Here is a 25,395-nt window from a genome sequence, read left to right on the forward strand (position 1 = left end):
CCCTGCAGGACCCCCCCTAAAAAGAAACACTTCTCTGAAATTGCTTTGGAAAGAAAAATGAACAGTGACCTGAACAGCCCTTCATTAGAAGACCCTTCTTAGAGGCAATATTCATTCTTGGCCTGAACAGCCCTGTGGATGATGCTCTGTTGCCCTGGGAATGTGTTTGGCTCATTAGGAGCCTTTCTGCCTGATCAGTCTGCTGTGTGATGAAATGTGTGTTAATTCCTGCTAGTTGGCAGCAGGTCACCAGAGGGCTGCCCTCCCTCCATGCACCACACTTGTGGTGCTGCACTTCCAAAGCACGATCCTTTTGTATACCTGGAGTGGGGAGCCTTGGTTTGCTTAGAGAATTGGTTTGCTTCAGCTCTATGGAGTGGAGCGCATTTGCACCAAAGCCTTGAGCACCAAATGGTTACGGTTTGCGTTGCAATTAGAGGCAGGCAATGCCGCAGCTACCCCTGCTGTTTTAAGAGTTTTTAAATGTTACTTTCAATGGCTTGGGGACCTGTGCCTTCCCTCCTATGGTGTCCATATGAGCAAGTGTTCCATAATGGTTAGAGGGTTGCACCAGGATGGGGGAGACCCAGGTTCAAAACCTTTGCCATTAAGCATGCTATGTGACTATTGGGCCAGTCACTCTCTCTCAGCCAAACCTCCCTTGCAGGGGTGTTGTTGTGGTGATAAATTGGGTGAGAGGAAGAGAATCACGTGTGTCATCTTGAGCTCCTTGGAGGAAAGACAAATAGAAATGTAACCAATTATTTTACTTCTCCTGCTTACGATTTCTAAGTGGAAGCAAACATCTGGACTTTTATTTTGCTTCCCTGGCCCTAATCCAACAGTGCTTATAGCATTTTGTATGAACTTTTTTTTTTTTTAAAGGCATTTAGAAAATTCGGTGGGTTTTTAAATCGGCTTGCTCGCTCTCTGCGCTACTTCCAATCAAAGAAAAACGTTGGGCAACTGACTAAAGTTAAATGTGAGCCCTGCAGCTTTTTCCATCCCCTCCTAACTCAGTCACTAAAATGCACTTGTGTCCCACTTTCAGCCATCAAAGCAGAAAGGCTTCAGGAGCTATATTTATGCTGAGAGCGACATTTGGATGTCAAAGGATGTCAAAGCATTGCTGTGGTTTGAATGCATACTACCGCTTGGACAGATAGTATTCCTTGAGTCTACGGTATTTTAATGGGTTTACTTGGCAAGGCAAGCTATGCAAATGTTGGCAGCATGCGAAGGATATGTAGACTCCTCCGGGTAACGAGTTCTGGATTTATCCCTAGAAGAATCGCGTTGTTGCTTCAGTACTACAGCTACTTCTATCTTTTAAATTTAGCTTATTTTAAAGTTTTTCAACGAAAGCTTGTTCATTTTGTGGCTTTGTCTGGGATCATCATCTGGCTTTCCATTTACTGAACCCTTTGCTTCCCTTTGTCCAAGCAAGCTGAAAGCACTGAAATAAAAAATAAAAGCTAAACCATTAATTGGCCACTTGTTCATTGCAGCCAGATTGACATTGCCCAAACACTGGAGAGACTTAAAATATGTGCCATTGGACTACAGGTGTGATATTTAGCCCTCATGGAAATAATGACTCAAAATGATATTTCTTCATGGTATTTAAAAAAATCAAATAAATTTGTTTTGACTTGGCACTCGCTTATTTTTTATGTTAGCAATAAGGACCAGAGTAAGAATCCGCCGTCCTATTATGCTAGAATTTGGAATGCATGGCACTGTATTGTTTTTTATTTACACACACACACACACACACACAACTTTATTGCGGTCCATAGACCCATTATGACTGTACTTGATGATGAAGAAGAAGAGGAGTTTGGATTTGATATCCTGCTTTATCACTACCCGAAGGAGTCTCAAAGCGGCTAACATTCTCCTTTCCCTTCCTCCCCCACAACAAACACTCTGTGAGGTGAGTGGGGCTGAGAGACTTCAGAGAAGTGTGACTAGCCCAAGGTCACCCAGCAGCTGCATGTGGAGGAGTGGAGACACGAACCCGGTTCCCCAGATTATGAGTCTACCGCTCTTAACCACTACACCACACTGGCTCTCAATGATGTGTTTTTCTGATTCCCCCCCCCCCCTAGGTAGACTGCAGACATGCCATGTGCTGACACAATGACAGCGAACACAGTCGCCGGCGTGAGCATCAAGCCTAAGACCAGTGTTTGCAACGCTATTGAGAGGTGGGTAATTTTTAACGTCCCTTTCAAAGTGACTTCTAAGGAGTGTAAGGAGAGAAATGATGACGTTTCGTTGGTTCTAAATTGCGCTTCTGAAATGAGAACAGTTTGAGTAGTTGCCCCTCACTTCCCAGCTTTTCTGAACTAGAGACAAGCAGTGTGAGCCTAAATACACTTAGCTGGACCTCTGCACTTAGCTCAGTGGTAATACATCTGCTTTGCATGAAGAAAACTCAGGGCAAAGTTTTGAACTGGGGTAGAACATGAAAAACTTTGCATAGCCACTTCTGCAATTGTCATGGCCAGTTGTTGTATCTACAGATGCTGAGGATTGGATCAGAGATATTCTGCTTGCAAAACGAATGTCCTACCACTGAGCTTCGGCCCTTCTGGTTTGCTGCATCCCTCCTTCGTAGGCGTGCTAGATGTCAAATGTTTTGTTTTGGGTTTTTTAAATTACATGCACTTTTCGGTGACATGTTCTGTTGACTTCTGTTTATAAAGTGGGTGGTGGTAAATTTTAGTATCTGTCAGTGATGGTAGCTGCTCCCCATGTTTATTGTCTTATTGCCACTGTAAATAGCCCTGGAGATACCACTATAGAGGTGAAAAGTTGGGTAGAAAGGTTTTTTATAAGTAAAATACGTGGCAGGAATAGCTGGGAGAGAGGCAGCAGCTGGTTCATAATGTGTATATGGCCTGCTGTACCCCTTAAGCTAGCTGCACACAGTGTACTACTATAGCAATAACTTTTTTTTAAGCAAGCTTGTGGAAAGGTTTTGAACATGCAGTGTGGTGTAGTGGTTAAGAGCAGTAGACTCGTAATCTGGTGAACCGGGTTCGCGTCCCCGCTCCTCCACATGCAGCTGCTGGGTGACCTTGGGCTGGTCACACTTCTTTGAAGTCTCTCAGCCCCACTCACCTCACAGTGTGTTTGTTGTGGGGGAGGAAGGGAAAGGAGAATGTTAGCCGCTTTGAGACTCCTTCAGGTAGTGATAAAGCAGGATATCAAATCCAAACTACACAAAATGGGATTCTGTTGATCTGAAGAACCCACTTAACATTCCAAAACACAGGCTCACATTAGTGCAGAGATGAGGGGGGGGGAGATGCGGAATGAAATTGGATGATTAAGATTTTTAGATGAGTGAGGTAAAGATGCAGCTGAATTTACTGCAGCCTGGCACTCTCCAGATGTTTTGTACTTTTGCAACCCTCGTCAGCTTCAGGCAGCACAGCTGTGCTGGCTTGGGCTAATGGGAGTTGTTGTCCAAAACTTTTGGAGGATGCCAGGTCGACAAAGGTTGTTTTAGTGAGGAAAGAGGGTGGGGTACACAAGTACGCCTCTTTCAAGGGAAAAGTAAAGGGAGCACAGCAACCCTATGAACATTTCAGGAAGGTTAAGAGTTATACTATAAGCTCATGACCAAACAGAGAGCGAGGAACGTGGAGGTAAAGTTCCTCTGCCAATTTTTCTACCTTCATTTCATAGGAGCAGGTTTAAAAGTCTAAATAATACAACCACAAAGGCAGAACTTTGGTGCAGGCCTTCGAAGAGGAAGTGCTCGGAGACTGTTACCATCACGCCCAAACTGGTACATAAAGCAGTGCCATCTCCTGTGGTAAAGAGCACACTGAAGGCGCTGGAGAACTTGATGTTGGATCCGAGGTTAGACTGCATTCAGCAGAACATGCTTAGTCCCAAGATGATCATTGGCGACCCTTCTGTAGAACTAAACATCCGAGAAAGCAGCAAGATTATAAGGAAGCAACTGGGAGGTGCTCCAAGCCTGCGGGCTGTTGGGAAAGCAAGTTTGAAAAGCAAGCCTTCGAGCATCAAGGACAAGATTTCGGAGTGGGAAGGGAAGAAGGAAGCTCTGTCTCCTGCATCGGCATGGAAGGAGGAAGAGCAAGGAGTTAAAGAGGAGCTCTGTTCGTTTTTGGGCGTGGTGGAAAAGATGACCAGGGAAAATGCAGCGGTGAGGGACGTGGATGCCAAGAGGCTTGTAAACTGGCAGCTGGAATGCAAAGGTGCAAGCAAAGAGAACGAGAGGAGAATCGGGGTGCTGAAATGTGTTGGGGAGAGGAAAGCAGACATGAAGCTCAAGGAAGAAGAACCCGCTTCCAACACTGGCAGGAGCACCGAGTTGAAGGAAGGTAAGAAAGATGTCCAGAAGGAGAACGTGTCTGTCCTGAGTCAGGTCAAGAAGCTGGAGCAGGCCTTGAAGGGAGGAGCATCGGCAGAGCTGCAGCCCCAATTGCCAGGTACTTACTATTCCCCGCACTGCCTGCAGGAGAAAACGGACGAGGGGCAGAGTCCCTCTGAAGGCCAGGAAAGCCAGACGGAGCTTGGGAAACGGCTCCTCAGCTGGGACTCCGAAGCTGGAGAGCCTATCTTTGGGACTCTGGAAGAGGTGAAAGCATCCCGTGCAAAATGCAAGCCCGGGAATGAGGAAAATGTCTACACAGAGCCAGGATTGCTTGATAAGAAGCCGTTTATCAATCCGCTGCCCAAGCCACGGAGGACTTTCAAGCACGAGGGCGAAGAGGGGTGGATTCCGCCAGTTAGGAATAAGCGAAATTTGCCCCCTCTGCCTTCTATTCCACCTCCTCCCCTCCCTTCTTCACCCCCTCCTTCGGCCGTCAGCAGAAGACTGAGGAATGGGAAGCATAAGGCGAACACGGATCACAGGTACCATTCCTGCTTTTTGTTTTAAACTGCTGAATATGGAATTCTTCATATAACTCCTGCATCCAATATGTGTTGATTCCTTTCAAACTGTTGGCCAGGTGTGTGTGGGTCGTGTTTTCCTCATTTGAAAACGGTCAGCATTTTGATGTGCCTCGATGCAGCCAAAAAGCTTGGGGTTCAGTTCTGATCAGAATTGGCTTGCTGCATGCCAAGACTGATTTTCTGCTAGACTTCACTTACATGGGGGAGAGGGAGAGGGAGGGAAATAGAGCATAAATTGGAGAACCAGTTTATATAGTGAATCGCTAGTTTGCTTTGAGGGAGAGTTTGGCAAGGGATTGAGTGGCACACATTCTGCTTTTGTTTGTAAACCGATGGAAAGAGAGGAGTCAATGCGCTCTTCCCTCTTTGAAGTTTCATGCAGATGAACTTCTCAAGCAGCAGTGGTTGATCTGTGACCCTCCAGATGTTGTTGGACTCCCAGCTTCCACCAGCCCCAGTTAGCACGACCAATAGTCAGCAATAATAGGAGTTTCATTCCAACAAGATCTGAAGGGCAACAGGGTTAGTCCAGTGCCCCCAAACCCAAGGTGACTATCTAGCCTGGCGTTGTATATCTTAACTGGCAGGGGCTGCCCAAGGATTTAGGCCAGGTGTGGGAAACCTTTGCTCATCTAGAGGTTGCTGAGCTGCAGCTGTGATCTTCCCTGGCCCTTGGTCACACTTGCTGGGGCTGATGGGAGTTGTAGTTTAGCAACATCCAGGACCAAAAGAATCCTACACCTGTCTTAGCAGAACTGTGCAGAGACCTCTCTCAGCCTATCTGAGATCCAGCCTACATGTGAACTTAACCCCCTTGAGTGCTGGAGATGTGTTGCTTAACCCTTCCTTTTCTTGCTGCTCCTTCCTTGCTCCCACCCCAGGGTAACTTGCAGACACAGATCCTGCTGAAACCAGTTCATTGGGGGAGGGGTGATTTCCAGGGTGGGATGGGGGAAGGAAGCAGTTGGCAAGGGAAGGGCTATTTATAGGGGGTCAACTCAGTCAGTAGAGCCTGAGACCAGTGGCGGAGCTTCATGCTCCAGCACTGGAGTGGTGGAGAGCAGGTGGGGGCATGGCTGGCACGCGTCCTGGAGGCGTGGTGCACTGCCCGCAGGGGCGTGACACGTGTCCTGGGGGCGGGTCACGCCACCTGCAGGGGCGTGGCGCCCAGTGCGGGCAGGGGGGCAGCCGCGATGGCACCCCACCGGGATCGCACTGCCGGGGGTGGTACACTCCCCCCCGCACTCCTCTTCCTCCACCAGTGCCTGAGACTTAATCTCAGGGCCCTGGATTTGAGCCCCACATTGGGCATTGCAGGGGGTTGAACTAGATGATCCTCGTGGTCCTTTCAAATTCTATGATTATATTCTATTACCCATTATGTGCAACAAAAGGGCTATAGTTAACATGATGGTCCATGTTGCAATCTGTAATTTTGCCTTCAGCCCGGAAGGGTTGAGGGCCTCTAAACTAGGCAACTCCTAGAAGTAAGGAATTATTTAACTCCATGGCTCTCCAACAGTTAAGCAGGTTTTTGTAAGGAGATGCAAGCTCCTCCCCAACCTTTCCTGATCCAGTATTAGCCTGCCTCACGGCTGAAGCACGGAGCAGACTCAAGTGCATCAGATTGACCTACGTTCATTTTGTGTTAGCTTGCCCATCAACATACATGGCACTTCACTAAAGTACCAAGAGGATGGGTCCCTTCCCTGAGAAGTTAGCAGTCTAAATATTGACACCTAAGAGGCAACAGAGAGGGAAGAAATGGAGGCAGAGTAAATAGACAAACCAAGTGGATGTAGTTCAGTGAGTATGCAGGCAAATGTACCAAAGGCTTCAAGACACATTTAGATTTGGGGAAGTGACTTGAAGGAATAGAAAGAGGTGGCATCATGCAGGTGTTCTGAGAGGCAGTTCCAAGTGCATAGAAGAGCAAGGGAGAAGGGGAAGAATCTTTTTGGGTGAACAAGAGATCTTTGAGCGGTGGAGCTCAAGGAGAAAAGATGTGCCAGGATATAAGAATGGAGAGATGTGGGGATCATGGGAGGCTCATTATTATCAACCCACCCTTCATCCTAGGACAGGTTACAACAGTTAAAACACAATGTTAAAAACAGTTTATAACCATGAGACAAATGTGTGAAGATGCAGTTCCTACCCTGCTGACTTAAACCTGTAAATAATATTTCATATGTCAACTTATTAAAAGCTGTGCTTCTCTCTCTACCCTACAAATGCCACAGGAAGTCCTATGAGTTTGAAGATTTGTTGCAGTCCTCTTCTGAGAATGGCCGGGTAGATTGGTATGCCCAGACCAAGCTGGCCCTAACGCGCACTTTATCAGAGGAAAATGTCTATGAAGATATTTTAGGTAGGCATTTGGGTAGCAGAGGCAGGAGATGGTCAACTTTGAGTGGCGGGCAGCCTGATATTTAAGACCTAAATCTCAGTTCATTTGATGTCCTAACTTTATGTCAAAGTCTATTTTAGAGCAGCCAGAATTTAGGGCAGTGTTCTGTTAGAAGTAGTTGCTGTGTGTGTTACGAGTGGGGGGAGGGGGTTGGGGGTGGGGGGACGAGACGGGGTTCCTATTGATACTCAGAATTGCCTTGCCAGCAGAAATAATGTACATTACAAGATTACAACACGGGACTATATTTCGACTAGTAAAAATAATAATAAATAATAATATTTATTATTTGTACCCCGCCCATCTGGCTGGATTTCCCCAGCCACTCTGGGCGGCTTCCAACAGAAATCAAATACAAAAATATCATACATTAAAAACTTCCCTAAAAAGGGCTGCCTTCAGGTATTTTCTGAATGTCAAGTAGTTGTTTATTTCCTTGACCTGTGATGTAGTATAGAATAGAAAAGTAGTAACAGCAGAAGAATATATACTGACAATTATAACATTGCATGCACATAACATATCTAAAAGCGTACACACACACACACACACACACACACAGCAGAGCATAGATTAAGTTGGATGTTTATGTTACTCCCCAGCTAAAAGATGATCCAAAAGTGATTCACTAGATCTGAAGCTGTTGGGGAATACTTAATGGGGTTTGAGTGAATTGTTAATGTTTGTCTTGCATTTGAAGTACAGGTCACAATCCAAGGCAGAGGAGTGGAGATTAATAGACTTAAGCACACTTGACTCTGTGTGTTGGATTGTGGCCATAGTATATTGAAGCACTGGACTTCAATGCTTCCAGGATGTTTGTACAGTTGCTCAACATACACAGATTCAGCAAATGAAGATGTTCCATGCATAGAGTTTAGGCGATGACGGGGGAGATGCTTCACATACTTTGCAACATGCTAAACCGCCCAATGATAAATCTTCTGATTGCCCCTAGTAGGTGGGGAAAGACTAGCTGGACCTCGATCTGAAAAGCGCTGATCTGGTAAAGGAAGCACCCAAGTTCTTCTTGAGCTGCTGAAAGGCTGACAATGTTGTGTGCTGATTATCTGCTGCCTCTGGCTTCCTATTCCAGATCCACCAGCGAAAGAGAACCCCTATGAAGATATTGAGACAAATAGCCGCTGCTTGGGGAAGAAATGTGTCCTGAACTTCCAAGCGTCTCCTTCATCTTCGGTCCCTGGCACACCCACAAAGGTATCCTGGTCTAACCAGTTTGACTTGAAAACCCAGTGCCCCAAAGTTATATGTTTTGGTTGGCATTGTAAAGGCAGAGTGGTGAGAAAATGGATGCCCTGCAGGGAACAAGATTACTGATTTGCCCTCTGATGTGGTTTCCTGTCTTGGATTAACTCCCTGGTGTAGAACGAGTTCTGTGATGTTAAGAGAGAGAGAATTCTATGTCTCTTGAATCCTGGTGGGTTCTGGGATGGTGCATTCTGGATTCGGTCTCACTGTGGGGTTTAATTGGCAGCCCTTAACCGCCCACAGCCAAAGGTATGCAAGAACACTACAAGACCATATATGAGACTGTGTTAATGTGGTTGGGAAGGAATGGTGCTAGGAAAATGGGACCCCCCCTTTTTTAAAACCTATTGGCATTTATCTTTGGCTACAAGCTGCCTAGCATCGATCTGGGATCTCTAGGCTTGTAAGCACTTTGTTTCAAAGCTGTGGATTGTTTGCTCCTTTTTTGCCCCTTTTGGTGGGTATCAGCCTATTTCTGCATTCTGATTCTACTCCTGTCTCAATTCTTACTCCTGTGACACTGCCATCTTTAATTTTTCTACCCTGCCTCACCAACAGCCTGGGTTTGTTATTGGTGGTGGTTGTTTTCTTTCTCTTTTTTAACCATTGGCAAAATAGTGGTCATAAAAGAGGAGTGGGCGGAAGGTGAATTGGGTTCTACTGGTAGATCCCAGGGTGTGACTTACAGCAGATAAGCGAGTATTTCTGAAACCTCATTGTTTAATCATAGCAATGACACAAATTATCCCTTCCTTTATAATGCTAAAATACCGAAAGGGAGGGTAATCATTTTTGTGTGGAGGGACTGTGAGCAAAGGTCACTTCTGGGGCTCGGGGCAGATTCCCGAGCTCATAATTTTTAAATTTTATGCGCATGTCTTTTGCTCCTGGCTCTGGTTGGCGGATCTCCGGCTTCTTATAAAAACAAAAGCAAAAGTAGATTTCACAAAGCTGAAGCCTGTCCGCCCTTGCCATGAAGTAATAAAATGAATGACCAACAGTAGAGCAAAAATATGGGAAACCTTCCATTGGTACAGACAGCATAAGGGCACTTGGGAGCTGCCCCTGAACTGTTGAGTAGCAAGAGAGTCACACTCTGCTGCAGCTGTGCTATTGCACTGACTTTTCTGGGAGTCCAGGAAATATGGGCACACAGGACACACCTGGGTGGAGTGTCTTGGAGCACATCACAATAAGTTGTCATCTAGGGAGCAAACTCTATGTTGTGACATGTCCTAAATTCCTACCTGTTCTGTGGGTGATATATAGGAGTTGAACAGGAAAATGTTGACCTTCCTAGCTACATGAGGAGAGGCATTCTGTTTCTCGTTGGGAGTGAGCTGGCCATCACAGTCTCTGGTTTTGTTAAGTTCGGAGAAGAGACTCTGTTCAGCTCACTGCCAATTGCAGGCTTGGGATGGGGTGGAGGGTGAGCTGCTGAGGAAACTGACCATGGCACCTAGCTCAGTGTCATTAACTCAGGGAGCTCCAGACCCCAAGCACATGGATCCGATCAGAAACTGGACCCTGGATGAGTGAAATTGGAGAGGTGCGGGTTGTCGGACGTCTTGCAACATGGTTTGATGTTGCTAAAGTGTGCTAGGCGCTGCACAGAGTGCAGCGGACACGCATAGTCTTCTCCAAAGTGTTTTAACTGAAGGGGTGGGAACCCTCTTGCACTGAAGATGAGGCTGAAGGCACAACCAGCAGGGAGAAGTGGTGAGAAATTGGGAGCCCATCTCTGTTGCGAGCTTGTAAAAAGAGGCATTGCAATACTGGTACTATTAATTGTTACATATATGGATATGCGGTTCAAAGGAGTGGGAAGAGATGATTCCATACAAAATGTTTTCGAAGACCTGACTTTTTTTAGTCTGGAAATGTCACCCGTTGGATTGCAAAACAATCCTGTTATTGCAAAAAGGTATTGCTATTTCCCCAAAATGTTGAAAAAGTAGTCTTATTTTTTATTTCATTTTTTTGCATTAACAAAGAAACCAAGCTAAGTAACCATCACATTCATTGAGGTTTTTTCCGGTTTGGCTGTCAGTTTATAATAATTCTTCCCCACTGCTGTTCCCCGGATTAAGATGAGGTTGGCTGTTCCCTCGGGGTTTGGGGTTTTGAGAATGGAAAGGAATAATTTCTGGAGCAGTTATCAGTACACAGAGAGCTTATTTATGCTCACACCAACCTTTCAACAGTTCCAAAGGTCGCTGAGTAAGTTTCATGGCTAAGCCAGGATTCGTATTTGGGTTTCCCATGTTGAAACCCAGGACTTGAACATCAGAAGACCCACGAACAGGTGCCAGACCACTCTATTATTACTGGGTAGAATCAATTGCTAAATGACAAGGTTAGGGAATGTAGCAATCCCTAAATATGCAACTTCAGGGCTGCTTAAACATTTCTCTGAAGCAATTGTTAAACAGCCACAGCCTGACAGACTACTGGCCCGTGTTACTTTTCGTCCGATGTGGTACAGTAGCTCTTTCATTCTCCCATACAAATGTCTTTGGTTGCTTGGTTTTGCTGGCTTTTTTGTTGTTGCTGCTGCTGCTACAAAGCTTGCCAGCCTGGGTTGCACAAGCAACAAGAGTTCTTTCTCTTCTGAGGACGAGACTCCGCTGTGAGTTTGTCACAATGAGGAATCAGGGCCTCTCCTATTATCTTGCTGGGCCTTCCAGTGAGAATCAAAGTAGCTGCTGAAATTTATTAGGCCAGAGATCATCTGCCAAGAAGTATTGTAACTAATGTCTCTGCTTTGCCTGCTTGGGGTGGGAGTTACTTTTGCCGTGGAGAAATGCAGCATCTCCGATTAAATGCTGCCGCCTGTTTTTTCCCTGTTCCTGTCTGGCCTCCACAGCTGCTCTCCAAGCCCATCTTCTTTCGGCAGAATTCGGAACGGCGGAGTTTCAAGTTATTAGACATACGGAAATCAAACCGAGATGGGACGTGTTCTCCTTCCAGAATCAGTCCCCCTTCCACCCCTAGTAGCCCTGACGATACTTTCTTCTCCTTGGGTGATACTCAAAATGGCAAGAGGAGGAGAAAAATTCCTAAGGTAACCCACACAGATATTCTCTCTCTCTTGGTTGTTGTTCTTTTTTTTTTTTTAGGGGAAGGGCAGGCAGATAGTGAAGACTGAGAATAAGCATATGGATATGATGTCATCAATCTTAACAGGATATGCTGAAGGGCTTGGAATTTTAATTTCTGTTCACTCCGTACGGGCCAGGCCAAAAACTTTATGGATCATTGTGAGATGAAGTTGTAAATTTAAGTTGACTGCCATTGAAATAACCACCTGTTGTGGATGTAAAACGGATCACTTGTTCTCCCTCCTCACTTTGGTTTGAGCCAGTCTTGTGAAAGGATGTATGACTGATGTACCTAAGCCAGAAGGTAGAGAGCTGGTGGATCTCCAGATGTTGGTGGGCTCCAATTCATATCAACCCCAGACAGCAAGGTCAATGGTCAGGGATGTTGGGAAATCTTCTCAGGCAACATCTGGAGAGTCACAAGTTCCCCATACCAGACCTAAGGTAAGAATCAAAGTTTGTGATGTGTAAAGAAGGCCCTTGATCCATTACTTTAAGTCTAAATTGGAAGAAAATAATACCTCCAAAGTAATAGCACATTCCAAATCAGCTATACAGGTTAAATGTACATTAAATAGTATGTGCAGGAAGGTAAAATATACATGTTAAATGTAACTGTTAAGTCTACCTTCACCAAACCGGAGAGAGTCAGTTTCACAACCCAAATTTACAGATTAAAGGTATGTTACAAATTAGCTCTGTGGATTAAATGTTTTTCTAAGATTTGCTTAATTTGCACACTACTTTAAAAATAAATAAATAAACACAGAATTGTGGAAGATTCTCACCAAGAGAAAGACTGCTTGGAACAAAAGGATAGAAAGGGCCAAAGGAAAATAAATGCGAGGAAAGAAGCAGGAACGGAGAAAGGATTTTCAGTTATCTTGACTTGTGGATGGAGAAAACGCTGACTTGCCTTCTCTATGTTAAGCAGCTGGTGTTGAAAATCAATGCCATCTATGAAGCGCGAAGAGGGAAGAAGCGAGTCAAGAGGTTGTCACAGTCCACAGAGAGCAGCTCGGGAAGAGGTAAAGAGGAAGTTTGTAGGGAGGGGACAGAGAGGCTTTGGGGTGTTTGCTTGTACTGTGTTTGGGGGGTTCATTGTGGTTTTGTTCTTGTTTCTCTCCTCCCCGCCCCCCCCCCCACCGCCAGCACGCTTTCTAATATTAAATAGCTGAAAGGGCTTGACAAATCTGTCTTATTTCTCAAGGTGCATTCATGCACTGAGCCCGCCAGCTCTGTATCTGTGGACGGGGGCAGCCTGCACATAAGTGCCCATGCACATTGGGGATACACAAGGGTCGTCAGTGCTCAAGGTGTTGGCGTGTGTTCAAGTGAATGCAAGTAGAAGCTCCCTGCGGATCTTCTCCGCTCATCACTGGGGTGGTCGGGATCTAATAAGGGGTGTGATGCATGTGTGGGTGTTGGGGTCAGGGCTTGTGGGAGTGTGTCAGCCCCCCCCCCCACACACACACTTTGAGTGTATGCCTGTTCTGGCAAACACTCAAACACACCTTCAGTTTCTCAGTTTTCTAATTGTAACTTCAGGTCTGCACTTTTCTGCATGCAGTTTTTTTATTTGTTTGTTTTAAGGAAGTCCTTCTCAATATACACATTTTTGCGTGCAATTATTGCCTGGCATAAACCTTTTTTTTTTTTTGCAAGCCGTTTCTCCTAATGTGCTTTTCCGTACGTTATTTTCACTTCTATGTGCATCTTTATGCACACTTTAACCTAATATTACACAGTTTTGTACACATTATTTGGTTAGAGGGCTGCACCACAAAATTCAGGGAAATGAATCTCTTGAAGGACATTTGCATTTTGGTTTATGTCAGGGGATTGTCCCAGGCTCAGCATAGGGTGGTGGAAGGGCTCTCGGGATGCTACAGAGAGCCTCAGTCCCACCTGACCAGTAGCACTTCCTCCTCCAGCAGGGGAGACAGCGATGTCTCCAGTAGGGAGGGGGAGGCAGCCCACTAGCCCAGGGAACTGAGAGCCGAGGCTCTGGGGATGTTGGAGAGACCCTGCACTCCCCTCACGCAGAGGGAGAGGAGAGAGACACGCCATTTCCGTCGCCCCGAATGCGTAGGGGGTGAAACGAAAAGAGGGGAGGTGGGGATTTCATATGCCGAAGCTCTTATGTTGGGGTCAGAACCGGAAGGGGCCACTCCCGGATTCTGCAGGTGGTTGATACAGACATGAACTTTTAAGCTCTCCACTGTACATAGTATGCACAATAAAACTACTAAAGGAACAGCTGGAGTTTTGCCTGGTTACTCATGAGCAACCATCCATGGACCTTACAGTTTAGGAGGCAATTACTGTTTTTGTTTGTGAAGTGTATAAGATCTTTATTCTCTTCCTCTCTATTTCCTGCTAGTTACAGATGAGAATAGTGAATCGGACAGCGACACTGAAGAGAAGCTTAAAGGTAAGAAAACAGGAGTGTGAGCAAAAGAGAGAGAGATTTTTGAAATGGAAGTTAGGGGTTTGAGGAATGATTTACACCCGAGACTCTTTCTTTCCCAAAGGCACCAGGATTTCTTTTTGTGCTTGCCTAGACATTTAGATACTGTAAAAATGAACATGCCATTTACCTAGCTTTCTGAGAGCTACACAGCCGATGCTGCTCTCCAGAATCAGTTTGCAGAGAAGCTCATTATCTTTGCAACTCATGTGTAGTGCATTCCTGTGCAGGTCTACTGAGAAATAAGTCTTACAATGTTCCCTGGGTTCTGTTCCCTCCTGAGTGCATGCATTCAGGTTTACAACCTTGATAGGTGGAAATAAGGTTCTACCTTAATATTTTGGATTTGGACTTAATTTTCTTTTCTGTGTGCAAGCGCACATGTAATGAAGTGGGGGGTGGGTGGGCTGCCAAAGGGTCAGAGGGTGGGGGTGTTTAATATGCCTGTTTTATTTAATAATTTGTAGACTTAATGGGTTGGGTTATGCTAAGTGACTTGCATGTAGGACCCACTGAAATCAATGTGAAAAGTAAGTTGTAATTGAGGCCTATTGATTGCAATATTAACAACTAACCACAATGAACATAGTTTGGATCCAACCAATTTTTTAATGGTGCCATTAAACCAACACAGAAAACATTTCTAGCCTTTTATATTTTTCTTTTCAGAAAATTATCTTGAATTATGCAGTTAAATATATACATGCTCAACTCCAGACATGCTTTGACTCCTCCGACTGTATGTCACTTTGCTCTCTCTCTCCCGTTGTACCACAAAGTTCATGGTACAACGACTTCTAATATTACATTTCATCTTTGCCCTCCATATAATGTCGCTTTACAGTTCTGTGGCATAGTTTGGACATTTTTCTCTCCTCCTCATGGCATGAAGTAATACCAAACCCTTTAGATCATGGAGAATACATTGAGAAAAGATGTGGAGGGACTGCAAAGCATTATGGGAATAGTAAGTATGCAAAACAGTGACACAAACCTGACTTCCTTTGCCTGTCTTTGTATAGCTCACAGCCAGCGCCTGGTTCATGTGAAGTCTCGCCTGAAACAAGCCCCCAGATACCAAACCTTGGAGCGGGATCTCATCGAGTACCAAGAAAGGCAACTCTTTGAGTACTTCGTAGTGGTCTCGTTGCACAAGAAGCAGGCTTGTGCCCCGTATGTCCCTGAAGTCACCCAGCAATTTCCATTAAAGGTGAGCCATGTGAGTGAAGGAGCCACACATACTTTGCATGTAAGGGGTCCTTGCAGTGCCAGATTTACGTATAAACTAAACAAGCTATAGCTTAGGCCCCCACTCTCTTGGGCCCCCCCAAAAAAATTTAAAGGAAAAAAACTGGATGTACATTTCCAAAATATAAGATAAATTCAACAATTACTTTGAATATTTACATATTTTGTTATGTGCAAGTGGCTTTAGATACCTATTAGGTCCATAAATTACCATATAGCATATATTCAACACAAAAAACAGCTGCAATTTGTAGTTGACAAAGGATAGCTGGACATATAAAGGGCCCCATTACCTTCAGTAGCTTAGGGCCTCATCAAACCTAAATCCGGCCCTGGGCCCTTGTTTCCAATCCTTTGTCTCCAGTTAAAGAGAACGAGGTAGCAAGTGATGGGGAAGTCCTCTGACTGAGGACTTAGAAAGCTAGTACTCCTTAGAGAAAACAGCACTAGACACAGCTGACCAACAGTCTTACCTGGTGTAAGGCAGGTTCCTCTGTTCTTAGATCACCAAGCACCCTAACTGAAGGTATGGCTTTTAAAATGTTAGCATTACCTCTGATGGCACCAAAGAACTTGATGCATTTTGAATCTGACTTAATGGAAGAATCCATAAGCTTTGGTTGGCAGCTGGAGGGGGAAATATGCAAAGGTCAGGCAAACTAGACAAGCAGCTGTCCAGGCAGAAGGACAGTCTCTTCCATCACCTCTTCGTTTTATCTCAGAGCTGGGCAGAGAGGACAGTCCTTCAAGCTGTTTCACTCTCTTCTTAACTAATCTGAAACTCATCTCTTTTCTTTTTCCGTTAGCTTGAACGTTCCTTCAAATTCATGAGGGAAGCAGAGGACCAGCTAAAAGCCATCCCTCAGTTTTGCTTCCCTGACGCTAAAGACTGGACACCTGTCTGCCAGTTTAGCAGGCAAGTTGCATCATAGATTTTTCTTTCTTCCTTTCTCTCTCTCCCTCCCCCCCCCCAATAGCACCTTCCCCTCATCCAAAATAGTGCTGCCCAGTGGGGAACAGTGAGGCTCAAACAGAAGAAACCAGCTGGAGAAGCGAGCTCACTTTATGTAAGGCCAAGGAGAGAAAACCAAAGCAATTGTCTGGTCCCAGATTCAGGTTAGAAGACCTCCTAATCTAGCACAACCAAGTGACCGAGCTTTAGGAAGCTTGCAGATGGGCATGGTAGAGATGGCCAACCTGGAACCTTTATCCCCTGAATTGTGTAGTGGTTACAGCAGGGATGTGGAACCTGTGGCCCTCTAGATGTTGCCGCCGGACTACAGCTCCCATCTTCCCTTCCTGTTGGCCATGCTGGCTGGTGGTTGATGGGCGATGGAGACCAATAACCTCTGGACAGCCCTCATTTCCCCACCGCAGGGTGACAGTTTCAGGCTCGGAGATCCAGGCTAAAAAACCCCATTCATCCATGAAGATTGCTGGGTGCCGATGAGCCAGTCTCGATCTTTCAGCCTCACCTACTTCATAGGGTTGTTGTGAAGATAAGCTGGGTCCCGTTTATGCTGCCCTAACCAACTTGTAAGAAAGACAAGATACCCAAGTACACTCCCTCTACTGACCTAGCATTCAAACATAGAGCTCCCTTCTTGCAGTCTGAAGGGCAGTTTCAGAAATTCCCATAACTCCCCATCAGCCCCAGCAAGCATGGCTAAGGACGATGGGAGTTGTAGTTCGGCAACATCTGGAGGGCCAAAGGTTTCCCAGCTCTCCTACTAAAGTATGTGTAAAAGAAAGCCTTGTCAAGGCAGAAGTCATTTTTATCTTCTATTTGTCTCTGTCCTTTCAGTGAGACTTTCTCATTTGTCTTGACTAGCGAAGATGGCAGTCGAAGGTTCGGATACTGCAGAAGGCTACTGGTAACTATCTTTAAGAATCATAAAAAGAAAATCCTTCTAAAAACAGCATGGTATCAAAAAAAGGTAGCAACCCTTCTGTGCTGTCAACACTCACCTCTTTTCCAAAGTGAAAAAGGTAACTGAACAAATCTGCCCGCAGAATGGCTGTGTTTAGATGTAAAAATAGGCCTAAGTTTATTTTGATGGGGACAAGCTGCACCTTCCCTCAGGCCAGCGCTAGGGACACAGGTGGCGCACTGAGCCTCTTGGACTTGCTGATTGGAAGGTTGGCGGTTCAAATCCCCGCAACGGGGTGAGCTCTCTGTCCCAGCTTCTGCCAACCCAGCAGTTCAAAAGCACGCCAGTGCAAGTAGATAAATAGGTACTGCTGTGGCGGGAAGGTAAACGGTGTTTCCGTGCGCTCTGGCTTTTGTCATGGTGTCCCGTTGTACCAGAAGCGGTTTAGGCATGCTGGCCACATGACCTGGAAATCTGTCTGTGGACAAATGCCAGCTTCCTTGGCCTGGAGTGAGATGAGTGCCGCACCCCATAGTCGCCTTTGACTGGACTTAATCATCTAGGGGTCCTTTACCTTTTTACTTTATTTCCCCCAGCCCTCTCCTTTTCTGGTCCAGCAAGGAGGAGTTGGGAAGCTCTTGCTTCTACTTTTGGTTAGCCACAGCTCATTGTGGCATCCAAACCCAAACAAACTTGGCAGTGTTTAGTTTGAAACAAGCCAATGTTACTTCACTGACTGCATTTTCAAGGACTCTCAAGAGAAATCCTCCTGGATCACATACAAGTTTACACCCAGTAACATCCTTTATTAAAATTACCATAGTTTAAAAAAAAAACTTTCTATAAGTTTATACTACCACCAAATGTACCTGGAATCTGCCTCCTTTTTAATCTAAAATGAAGTTGATCTGCTACATATTTTAGGATGTAATCCTTTTTGAGGAAACAGAAACCATTTTTCCAGATTTACCAGTGGTGCATGAAATATAAGTTCTTTTTTTATTTCTTGGAATCAGCTTCCAAGGTTCAATCCTCACCTCAACCTCTGCCCAATGGCCTTAATGGAGCAGCAGGGCAACATTCGCACCCATGCCACTGCCATGCACACCAGTCTTATCAGAAGGCAAGAGGAGGAAGCAGATTGCTGTACCAGCCTTCAGCTTCTCCCCACCCCCAGAACTGCTTTGAAACCTGATGCAAAAAGAGTTTGAATTGTACCCTAATTTTGGATTATGGGGGGGGGGGGGTGAGTAAAGCCATCAGATTCCTTGAACCAATTAAACCCAGGGTCCTATTCATTGTTAGTCATACTCTAGAGTACAGCCATTGGCACTAATAGACATGACTAATTTAGGTCCATTAAATTCAGTGAGTCAGCTCTTGAGAAGGACTTGGTTGGATACAACCCATTGTAATTGTTCCGTCCTAGGTTAAACTAGACACACTATGTTCCAGCCAAGTATCAAAATCACCAATTGCTCCTGCTGCTTGATACTGTGCTATAAATCTAGTGTTGGTGATGAAAAGAAAATGTCCAGAACAAATTGTTCATATGTTTATCTCACACTATTATTATTATTATTATTATTATTATTATTATTATTATTATTATTATTATTATTATAGCTTTCAGTATTTCATCACAGTACCACAATTTCCTTTCTGCAACCAGACCCAAGTAACCACGTCTCTTTAAGATGCTATGAACTCTCAATATTCAGTATCATTTAGTTGGAGAAGTAATGAGTTTTCTAGAAAACGTGAATAATGTTTCTTTCATACGTTCAAGCTTTCTGAAGGGGAATTAGTTTGGGGGAAGCTGCCTTCTGCGCTGAACACCGACTTGTTTCTCCTTGTTAACTACTGTGCATCTCTGTGTGGGTGTGTCTTTTGTCTGTCTCTCTTGAAAGCCCAGTGGGAAAGGGAAGCGACTTCCTGAAGTTTACTGCATTGTGAGCCGTCTTGGATGTTTCAACCTCTTTTCTAAGGTAGATGGAGAAGGAGATGGACAGTGTGGGCTATACATAAAGATGGAGATGATGGTTTATGCTTCTGGGGCATCATTTAGAGCAGGGTGGAGAATTGAGAATAGAGAATAGTGACTTGCCCTCACCTGTGTTCTGATTCCATGAGAACATTCATCTGGATTATCTCTCTAGATAGCTCAGTGGTCCTGCATGCTAGCACGTGGACTTTGATTCGCAAAGAAACAAAAGTACAGTTGTACCTTGGTTCTCAAACTTAATCCATTCCGGAAGTCCGTTCCAAAACCAAAGCGTTCCAAAACCAAGGCGCGCTTTCCCATAGGAAGTAATGCAAAATGGCTTAATCCGTTCCAGATTTTAAAAAAACAACCCCTAAAATAAATAGTAAACACAGACAGACCTCAGCGTAGCACTCAGAAAGGAAGTGTGGCACTCAAATCCGAAGTGTAACACTTCGGCTTCCGAAAAAAGTTTGCAAACCGGAACACTTACTTCCAGGTTTGCAGCGTTTGGGTTCCAAGTTGTTCAATAACTAATCCATTCGAGAACCAAGGTCCCATTGTACGTCTGTTAAGTCTTATGTGGATAACCTTGCTGTAGTTATTAGCAGGTCTGAAATAGGGACTTTCCCCAAAGTTCTTAAGATTCACCAGCTTTTTTGTGGTTTAATTCTTAAGTATATCTAAGAGACAGCTCTTGAAATATGTTATGAATCCTCTCCCCTCTATTCATCTTTTTTTTAAAACAAACAAACAAACAAGAAATCATTGGATTAGAATCTCCCAAAGTTAGATTTTTTTAAAAGAAAGAATGTCTTGTTGCATCCTAAAGAAAGGAAAAACTGGAAGAGAAGTGGGAACTCAATAAGAGGATAGGACAAACTTATGAAACGGACATGTCTTTTGTAGAAGATATTATTTGTTAGTACGTTTCTGAGCACAATTCAAAGTGTTGGTGCTGACCTTTAAAGCCCTAAATGGCTTCAGTCCAGTATACCTGAAGGAGTGTCTCCACCCCCATCGTTCTGCCTGGACACTGAGGTCCAGTGCCGAGGGCCTTCTGGCAATTCCCTCGCTGCGAGAAGCCAAGTTACAGGGAACCAGGCAGAAGGCCTTCTCGGTAGTGGCACCCACCCTGTGGAACGCCCTCCCACCAGATGTCAAAGAGAAAAACAACTACCAGACCTTTAGAAGACATCTGAAGGCAGCCCTGTTTAGGGAGGCTTTTAATGTTTAATAGATTATTGCATTTTAATGTTCTGTTGGAAGCCGCCCAGAGTGGCTGGGGAAACCCGGCCAGATGGGCGGGGTATAAATAAATTATTATTATTATTATTATTATTATTATTATTATTATTATTATTATTATTATTATATACTTACCAGCTTTTCTGCCTTTTTAGATCTTGGATGAGGTTGAGAAAAGGCGTGGGATTTCCCCTGCTTTGGTGCAGCCCCTTATGAGAAGCGTCATGGAGGCTCCTTTTCCAGCTCTGGGACGAACCATCAGCATCAAGAACTTCCTACCTGGCTCTGGGACAGAAGTAAGCTCAAAACCAGAGTGAGGCAGCAAGTAGAGTGGTAGTCCAAAGAGAAGTAAATGTTAACAGGCAGAGACAGCTCCTTAAGTACCTCGGGTGAGATTTTAGGCACCAGACTTTTGCCATCATGGGAAGCTGCCTTTATACCAGGCCAGACCATTGGTCCACCAAGCTCAGTAAGGTTTGCACTGACTGGCAGCAGACCTCCAGTGTTTCAGAGAGAGGACACTGCTAGCCCTACCTGGAGATGTTGGGGGGGTTGAACCTGGGACTTTCTATGCACAAAACAGACTCTCTCTGCATTAGCTGCATTCTTTATCCTTTTCAGGTAATAGAGCTGCGCCGACCACTTGACTCGAGGCTCGAGCACGTTGACTTTGAGTCCCTGTTCTCCTCGCTCAGCATCCGGCACTTAAGCAGAGTCTTTGCTTCCCTGCTGCTAGAGAGAAGGGTGATATTTATAGCAGACAAACTCAGGTAACAGGTTTTTGCGGCTTCTTTCTGTGCCTCACATTGCATAGAAAATTTACTATCTGTTCTCCTTGGGTTCCCCCTTTCTGATACCCAGTCATTCATTCATTCATTCATTCATTCATTCATTCTCACATCTCCATTCTTGAACCCAATATTCCAGTGTGGCCTAGATATCAAGAGTGCCAGCTTACTCCCATCTTTCCGGACATAAGAGGGAGAAATGAAGCTGCAAAACAATACCTCTGCAGCTGAGATTTCCGGGGTGCATATTTCCTTTCCGTCGGCTCCAACTCAAGCTGGGTTCACATGCTGACTGCTCTCCACTACCAACCACTGCTGCCTTATTTCAGGCGGCCTTTCTGTACGAGCAGGTATTTCCACACCTCCTCCACTAAGTGTCCTCATTGCAGGGATGGGAAACCTCAGGCTTGGGGGCCAGCTGGGGCCCTCTCCCTCCAGGCCCCACCTTTTATCAGCCTTTACCCTGTGCCTTTCTTTGAGTGCCTTTGCTTGTCAGGAATGTGTCCTTGAACTGTGGTGCTGCCAATCGCTTGCCTGGTGTTACGGGCTGGTTGGATGCAGAGGAATGGTGGAAGGAACCAGATGGAGATCCACCCGGAGAAGGCGGCTCAGAGTGGTGGTAGGACAACAGTGAGTGGTCAGAAGGAGATGACTTGGAAGAGGAGGTGTTGGAAGCTGGAGGGGCAGTGAGCTGGGAGCCTGTAGCAGAGAGAAGTCCAGAATCAGAGGCTGAAGCTGAAGCAGGAGGGAGGCCAAGAGGCAGAGATGAGTCAGACTGGGGAAGAGTCAAGGGTGTCTCCCCCTCCTGCTGCAACAAGCTCCCCTCCTCCTGGATCTCCCAGAACCAGAAGAGGCATGAAAAAGAAGGAGGAGAGGTGACACATGGATCTAGTCTCCGATTGCTTGGGGAAACCCCTGGAGAGGAGGAGACTTAGTCAGCTGTTGGGAGGCGGGGACCTTCAGCCTTTGCAACTGCTTCTCGGAGGCAAGATGTGCTGGGGATGAGTTGTTGTGTTCATGATTCTCAGCCACGTCTGTGCAGATAGTGTTTTTGCTAATAACCTCAACTGGCCAGGAAAAAACGTTCCTCTTTAACCAGGCCTTTGGTTGACTGACATTCAATGCCCTTTTAAAATGAAGTGTGTGTGGAGGGGGTTATTGGGTTGTTCTTGTTTTATTTTGATAATGTATTTTGTGGTTTTATATTGTGATTTTATCCCGTGAACTGCCCTGAGACTTGCGGGTATAGGGCAGTTGTTGTTGTTGTTGTTGTTTGTTGTTAATAACTGGCACTGTGTCATTTACTGCCGGCTCACTCCTAGAGAGATATGTGTGTAGGAACCTGTGGCTTCTTGCGTGGCTGGAATTTACCCTACATTAGAAAGGTTAGGTGATATAGCTGTTGCTCCGCTCACTTTAACCTCAGGTCCCACCCACCACAGGTGTCCTCTCCCTCCACCACCCACCCCCTGCAGGTTGCCTATGAGGTAATGGAGACCTCAGGCAGAAAAAGGTTACCACCCCCGAGTTACTGGTTTCTAGTCCATTTCAGGGATATCTCAAGGATTTTGCTTTTCCACTTGTTCAAAGGACAATATGTTGCACAAAGATATATATTTTTTAATTGTCGGGAAGCCTTTCAGTTCACCCACAGCTGTGCATAACCTGCATGGGTGTGTGGGACATCTTGGCTGAGCTTTCTGTGGATGGGTGTGGAGCAAGACTGCTTTCCCCTTGCAGGCAGACACATCCCCAACGCCTATTTGTCACTGAAATGTCATCTTAGTGGTGTCTGTACTGCGTAACGGTTGAGAGATAATTGAGATTACACTGTCAGTGGTTATGTGTGAAGGCTTATATGGCTGTAACTAAAATTAAGTGTGTGGTTTTTTTTTAAGTATTAAGACATATTTGAGGAGAATGGGAATGCCAGCAGCTATTCAACATACAGTGGTACCTCGGGTTATGGTCCCGATCTGTTCCGGGGTGCCATTTGCACCCCGAAAAGTCAGCATCCCGAGCGGTGATATCGCGCTTCTGCGCTTGTGTGCGGGGCGAAACATGAAAAAACGCAACCCGCAGCTATCGTAACCCGAGGTATGACTGTAACAACGAACAGAAAATTTCATATTTTAAAAGTCTCCAGTGTAACGCCCCTAAGCACCAGAACCTGGGGATATGTAGTATCTGATTCTCACCCCTTTCACGCCCTACTTGTGAGCTTTTCAAAGCTAGCGGCTGCTCGAGAAGATTCGCTGAATTTGATGGACCTCGGTCTAATATAGCAATGCAATTCTTAGCATTCTTACCACTAGCTTAGGTGGCTGTTAGTTTAGTGTCTGCAAGCGATCCAAGCAAAAACGTTTTCCACCCACACCTTACAGGGGGGAGAAAGGGGGGGCAGATTTCTTTAGGATTTTCTGCAGCTGGTGCTTGGCACACGGCCATTTCTTAAACACTCGAGGATGGAAGGAGTTGAGATCTCTCTTCAAGCCAGCAAGGCAAAACTTAACAGATGAGTAATGACGCTTATAAGCTCAAGATCAACTTTCAACAGCCTGTCTGTTTTCACAATTCCCAGAAAGTCCGGCTGCATCCATGGGGCTGAGAGAAGGAAGAGGTCTCTGCCATAAGAGGAGCCAAAAATTCATTCATCCGCCAGGTTTGGGTGGGGTGTTTTTTTTTTAAGGTGGACAAGAACAAGCTATGGGAAAATAGAGCAGAGAATGACGGAGTACATCTGCATGCAATATGACCTGGAATCCTGAGAATCTTTGCTTTGAACATTAGGGGAGAAGTTCCTAGTCCTCATGGATGCAAGCAAAAGGCTTGCTTTTTAATGTGGAAAAAATGTTAGAAGCTCAGATGTTCTGAATGAGAATTTGTCTCTGTGGCCCAGCCATGTTACTGCCCCCTTCTGCTTCTTCCTTCTTGCCTGTCTGCTGTCCATCTCACGCCATCAAATGTTTGCAAAAATGTGAATGTATGACATTTTGAAGTGGCTTTCCCCCCCCGATCTTGAACAACATGGATACAATCCAGCACAAAACACAGTGGGATGGTGAACTTGGTGGGGAGGGTTCATACTTAACTGTAGACAGGATTGTGCCTTATATTTGTTTCCCAAAATGTGATGCTTATTTTTGCATCCAAGAAAATATCCCACCTCCTCTCTACGTAAATTAAATTTCACCAACTGGGGGGCATGAATGTGACTTTAAGGTATGTATTAGCCATCCTTCAGGCACAGCTTTTGGAACATCTTTCAGAAGGATTGAAAAACATTTACAATACATAAAGAGTAAATTAAATTATATATTATATAGGTAAACAAGGATCAGAATAGTAAAAAAAAAATGCAAGCATTAAACAAAACAAGTAGTAAAACTAATTGATCTCCTAAGACCATGGCTGAAAAAACAGATTTTCACCTGGTTGGAGCCAAAAAGGAAGCCAGGACATTGGCCACTGAACCTGCCTGGGCAATTAATCTAAATGCAGGGTGCCACCACTGAGAAGGCCCTGTTATGGTCACCACCTACCTGCCTTACTTCCAGAGGCAGGAAGGCTTGAGTAAAGTCCTCAGACTAGGAGTTTAATGACTAGGCAGCTTTCTGAGAGATAACGGCCAAGATAGCGAAGACATTAAAAAGTTGAAACCAGCACTTTCAGTTATGCTCAGAAATCCACCAGAAACTGTCAAGAGGTTATCCATGCACTCAATTTACTGTTGTATCATTGAACTACCTGACCCTCAGTCTAATTTCATGCAGGTGCGGAGAGTTTGGAGGGAGAGAAGATGAGCAGGCTGGCAGCAGGGGTGCAGGGCGTAGAAATGAAAAAATATAAAACAGAGTGATAGAAGGAGGGGCAGAAAAAAAATTCCAGGATGCTTTTGCTCTGGGAAGCAGATGCTGTTTCCATGTTTTTGTTTTACCTGAAGTTTGTCTCCATTTTGTTTTGCTTGACATTGTGGTATGACGATGTGAATTTAATTACTGCAAGCCACCTTGAGTGATGTGTTTGTATTATAAGGACAGGATATATTTATATATATACTCATAT

The 25,395-nt window shown here is 45.1% G+C and overlaps 1 protein-coding gene across 8 annotated transcripts in view; it reads left to right on the forward strand.

Annotated features, from left to right (window-relative positions):
* Positions 1-25,395, forward strand: part of DENND2A (DENN domain containing 2A) — a 64,819-nt gene that overhangs the window by 25,009 nt on the left and 14,415 nt on the right. The window contains exons 2-14 of one of the 8 annotated variants that reach the window (XM_033163245.1): positions 2,112-2,210; positions 3,700-4,899; positions 7,185-7,312; positions 8,448-8,569; positions 11,487-11,684; positions 12,653-12,749; positions 14,105-14,155; positions 15,214-15,410; positions 16,246-16,355; positions 17,244-17,313; positions 19,221-19,298; positions 20,698-20,838; positions 21,164-21,312. In XM_033163245.1, the coding sequence (XP_033019136.1) occupies positions 2,125-2,210; positions 3,700-4,899; positions 7,185-7,312; positions 8,448-8,569; positions 11,487-11,684; positions 12,653-12,749; positions 14,105-14,155; positions 15,214-15,410; positions 16,246-16,355; positions 17,244-17,313; positions 19,221-19,298; positions 20,698-20,838; positions 21,164-21,312 (2,627 nt within the window). In that variant the 5' untranslated portion in view covers positions 2,112-2,124. The remainder of the gene's footprint in view (positions 1-2,111; positions 2,211-3,699; positions 4,900-7,184; positions 7,313-8,447; positions 8,570-11,486; positions 11,685-12,652; positions 12,750-14,104; positions 14,156-15,213; positions 15,411-16,245; positions 16,356-17,243; positions 17,314-19,220; positions 19,299-20,697; positions 20,839-21,163; positions 21,313-25,395) is intronic. The other 7 variants (XM_033163249.1, XM_033163248.1, XM_033163252.1 and 4 more) reach the window with 7 other exon arrangements.

The sequence above is a fragment of the Lacerta agilis genome, chromosome 10 (assembly GCF_009819535.1).
Source record: "Lacerta agilis isolate rLacAgi1 chromosome 10, rLacAgi1.pri, whole genome shotgun sequence".
Lineage (NCBI taxonomy): Eukaryota > Metazoa > Chordata > Lepidosauria > Squamata > Lacertidae > Lacerta > Lacerta agilis.